At 50.6% G+C, this 3,435-nt stretch overlaps 1 protein-coding gene across 1 annotated transcript; it reads left to right on the forward strand.

Moving 5' to 3' along the window:
* Positions 1-871: 871 nt before the first annotated feature.
* On the forward strand, positions 872-2,608 carry LOC308527320 (endogenous retrovirus group S71 member 1 Env polyprotein-like; the record flags this gene model as incomplete). Its single annotated transcript, XM_081102637.1, has 1 exon — positions 872-2,608. The coding sequence occupies one exon, from the start codon at positions 872-874 to the stop codon at positions 2,606-2,608; it is 1,737 nt and encodes a 578-aa protein (XP_080958763.1).
* Between the last annotated feature and the right edge of the window lie 827 nt (positions 2,609-3,435).

Raw genomic sequence — 3,435 nt, forward strand, 5'->3', positions numbered from 1 at the left:
AAGTGTGTGCCCAGGTGAATCAAGGGCCCCCTGTTGTGGCCGCACCGGGACAGCGATTCCGAGGTCAGAACCCCGGAGAACACTGGGAAGTGGACTTCACTGAGATACCAGGAGGATGAGGAGGATATAAGTACCTGCTGGTCTTTGTTGATACCTTCTCTGGCTGGCCTGAGGCATACCCAACCAAGACAGAGACAGCACAGGTAGTAGTTAGAAAACTCCTCACTGAAATTGTCCCCCGGTTTGGCCTGCCACTTTACATGGGGTCCGATAATGGCCCAGCGTTCATCGCCAAAGTTACACAATCCATAGTTAAGGCCCTGAGAGTAACTTGGAAATTACATTGTATTTATAGACCACAGAGTTCTGGACAGGTAGAGAGGATGAATCGGACCTTAAAGGAAACATTAACTAAATTAAAATTAGAGACTGGCGAAAACTGGGTTAGTCTCCTTCCTTTTGCCCTCCTCAGAGCTAGGTGTACCCCGTATATAAAAGGACTCACCCCTTTTGAAATTATGTTTGGCAGGCCGCCACCTCTCCTTCCCCGCCTAAGGGAGGAAGAAATTGCCCGGCTGTCTACCCGAAATTTGCTTAAGTCCTTACAGGCTTTGCAGAGCAGCGCCACGTCGGCACAACGGGTGGTGAGAGCCGTACAAGAGGAGGACGCACCGAGAACCAGTCCAACGCAGCCTGCCTTCTCCCCGGGTGACCTCGTCTGGGTGAAGCGCCACGACCCTGGCAGCCTGGAACCTAGATGGGATGGACCCTACCAGGTGGTGCTGAGCACTCCAACTGCCATCAAAGTCGCAGGAAAGAGGCACTGGATCCATCGTACCCAGGTTAAGAAGGCGAACGACAGCGTCGGGGAATGGCGGGTCCAGAGGACAGGAGACCCGCTAAAGGTCAGGCTCACCCGGTGTTCATCCTGACTCTTCTTGTCTGCATACAGCCAGGACTGGGAAATCCCCATTCAGCCAAGAATTACTCTTGGGATGTCACACGAACTATTGATGGGACTATTATAGGTTCTGTTGTAGGAGTAGGGGTGCCTGTCATCCGGACAGATCTCTGCAAACTGTTTGGAAGGAACTGGGGAAACTCCCATAGCCAATCCATGTCGACCAGGTATGGCTGGGGGGACCAACCCTGGGCCACCGGAGGCAAGAGTTATGGGTGTGGTAGCTTGGCTTTAGAGCAAGGGTTATGGCACACTGAACATTATGTCTGCCCCCGGGAAGGGAGTAGTGACTGTGGAGGAGAGGACGACTTCTATTGTGCCTCTTGGGGTTGTGAGACCCTAGCCCTGTGGAAAAAACCTCCCACCGACAAGCTCCTCCGTCTGACCAGAGAGGTTCGGCCTGGGGCCCCAAAGAAGAACTGCATTGTTGGAGATTGCAACCCCGTCATCTTCATGCCTCTTGCCTGGTGGACAGACCAATGGGAAGGGGGAAAGACGTGGGGGCTAAGACTCTATGTCAGCGGCCGAGACCCTGGCCAACTCTTCACCATTCAGCGCCGGGCTCTTCCCCGGTGGCTCAACCCGATTGGCCCCTTACTTCCCCCAGACAAACAGAGGAGGCCAAGCTTGCCACAGCACCCAGCCCCAGCTAAACCTCCTGGTTCCCCTGAGTCACAAAAGCCTGAGAACCCCAGTCCTGATCCACCTACAGAACAGCTTTTAGGAGCAGGCGCAGGAAGACCAAACCAGCAGCTGCTGGGGACTTTGGACTTGATGTTTTCTTTCCTGAATCGCACCTCCCCAAATCTAACCGCAGATTGCTGGCTGTGCCTTAACCCTGAACCCCCTTATTATGTTGGAATAGGGGCGGAGGCCAAGCTTGGGAGGGATGCCTCTGCCATCAGGAACCTTTCGGTAGAGAGTCTGCCGGACGGACTGTGTATGTGGGGACACAAGAGCCCAGGACTTACTCTTGGGGATCTCCTGAACCCAGGGACTTGTGTGTACCCAAGGAACTACCCCCTTAGCAGTTCCGCTTATACAGGTCTGTGTAATTCATCTATTGTACTTCCAACTAATTATACAGGAGAGACCCCCACCTATTTAGTAGCTCCAGAGGGGACTTGGTGGGCATGTACAACTGGTATAACCCCTTGCATCTTCTCTCCAGCCCTCCAGCATCCTACGAACCCTGGACTATGCATTCTAACTCATATCCTCCCGCAGGTGTACTATTACTCGGGAGAAGGGGGCCGAGAACATTTAAACCTCGAGCCCAAGAGAGTCAGAAGGGCCCCCATCCTAGTTCCCCTTCTTATGGGAATAGGATTAGCAGGATCCACGGCAGTCGGAACAGCCGCCCTAGCAACTGGCCACCAAAATTATAAAGAGTTAAGCAAGCAGATAGATAAAGATTTAAGCACTCTTGAGGAATCTGTTAGCCAATTGGAGGACTCCCTCAGTTCACTTGCAGAGGTAGTATTACAAAACAGACCAGGCCTAGATCTGCTTTTCCTAAAGCAGGGAGGCCTCTGTCTGGCCCTAGGGGAGACCTGCTGTTTTTACACCAACCACTCGGGGGTAATCAGGGAAAGCCTTAGCCAGCTACGTAAACGGCCAGGAGGGCAGAAGGCAATTGGTATGTGAATTTATTTTCTTGGTCCCCCTGGCTAACTACCCTGCTCTCTGCACTAGCAGGACCAGTCATTATACTCCTCCTAGGGCTAATATTTGGCCCCTGCATTGCCAGATGCCTCCTCAACTTCATACAGAGTCGAATACAGCCTGTAAAATTGATGGTTCTACACACCCAATACACCAGAATCTTAGAGGAGGGAGCTGAATCAAAGATTTGATTCGGGCATAAGACCAGTAGGGAATGTTACAGGGTAGGGGACGGAGCCATGGAAGGGTTACAGAATGTTACAGAATGTGCTGAGGGAAGGAAATGAGACATGAGAAATTGAATGTGCTCGAAGGGAGGGGGACGTACGAGGGAGGATTGTGTTCAAGGATTGTGTCAGGGTAACAGTGGAAGCAGGATTGTGTCAAGGTAACAGTAGAAGAAAAATTGTTAGATTGTCTTAGAAAAACAATGAATTATGATATGCTCCAGCCAGGTGTGACTCTGTTTACCCCCTTTGTGCTTGCGAACTCTTTATGAACTTTTAATGGAATGCTTTGTAGTTGATTTTTAACACTGCTTTGCTATATAAAGATCATACTGCACCCTTGGTCTCCGCCACATGCTGCAAACCTTCCCAGAGGGGGAAGGTGCGGGCTGTGGTCAGCTGGCCCGCTTAATAAAAGGCTCTTAAATTTAAATTCTGAGTCAGTGGTCTATCTCGTTGAGCCAACCCATAACACTTACAGTTATGTTTATATCATTTGCCTTTTTCAGATTCGGTTATCTTACTCTGTGTGGTTGGTAGCATTTGTAGAATGTTACCTAAATAAACATATTTAATAATAAA

This window comes from Myotis nattereri (genome assembly GCF_964212035.1).
Source record: "Myotis nattereri genome assembly, chromosome: 11".
Taxonomy (NCBI): Eukaryota; Metazoa; Chordata; class Mammalia; order Chiroptera; family Vespertilionidae; genus Myotis; species Myotis nattereri.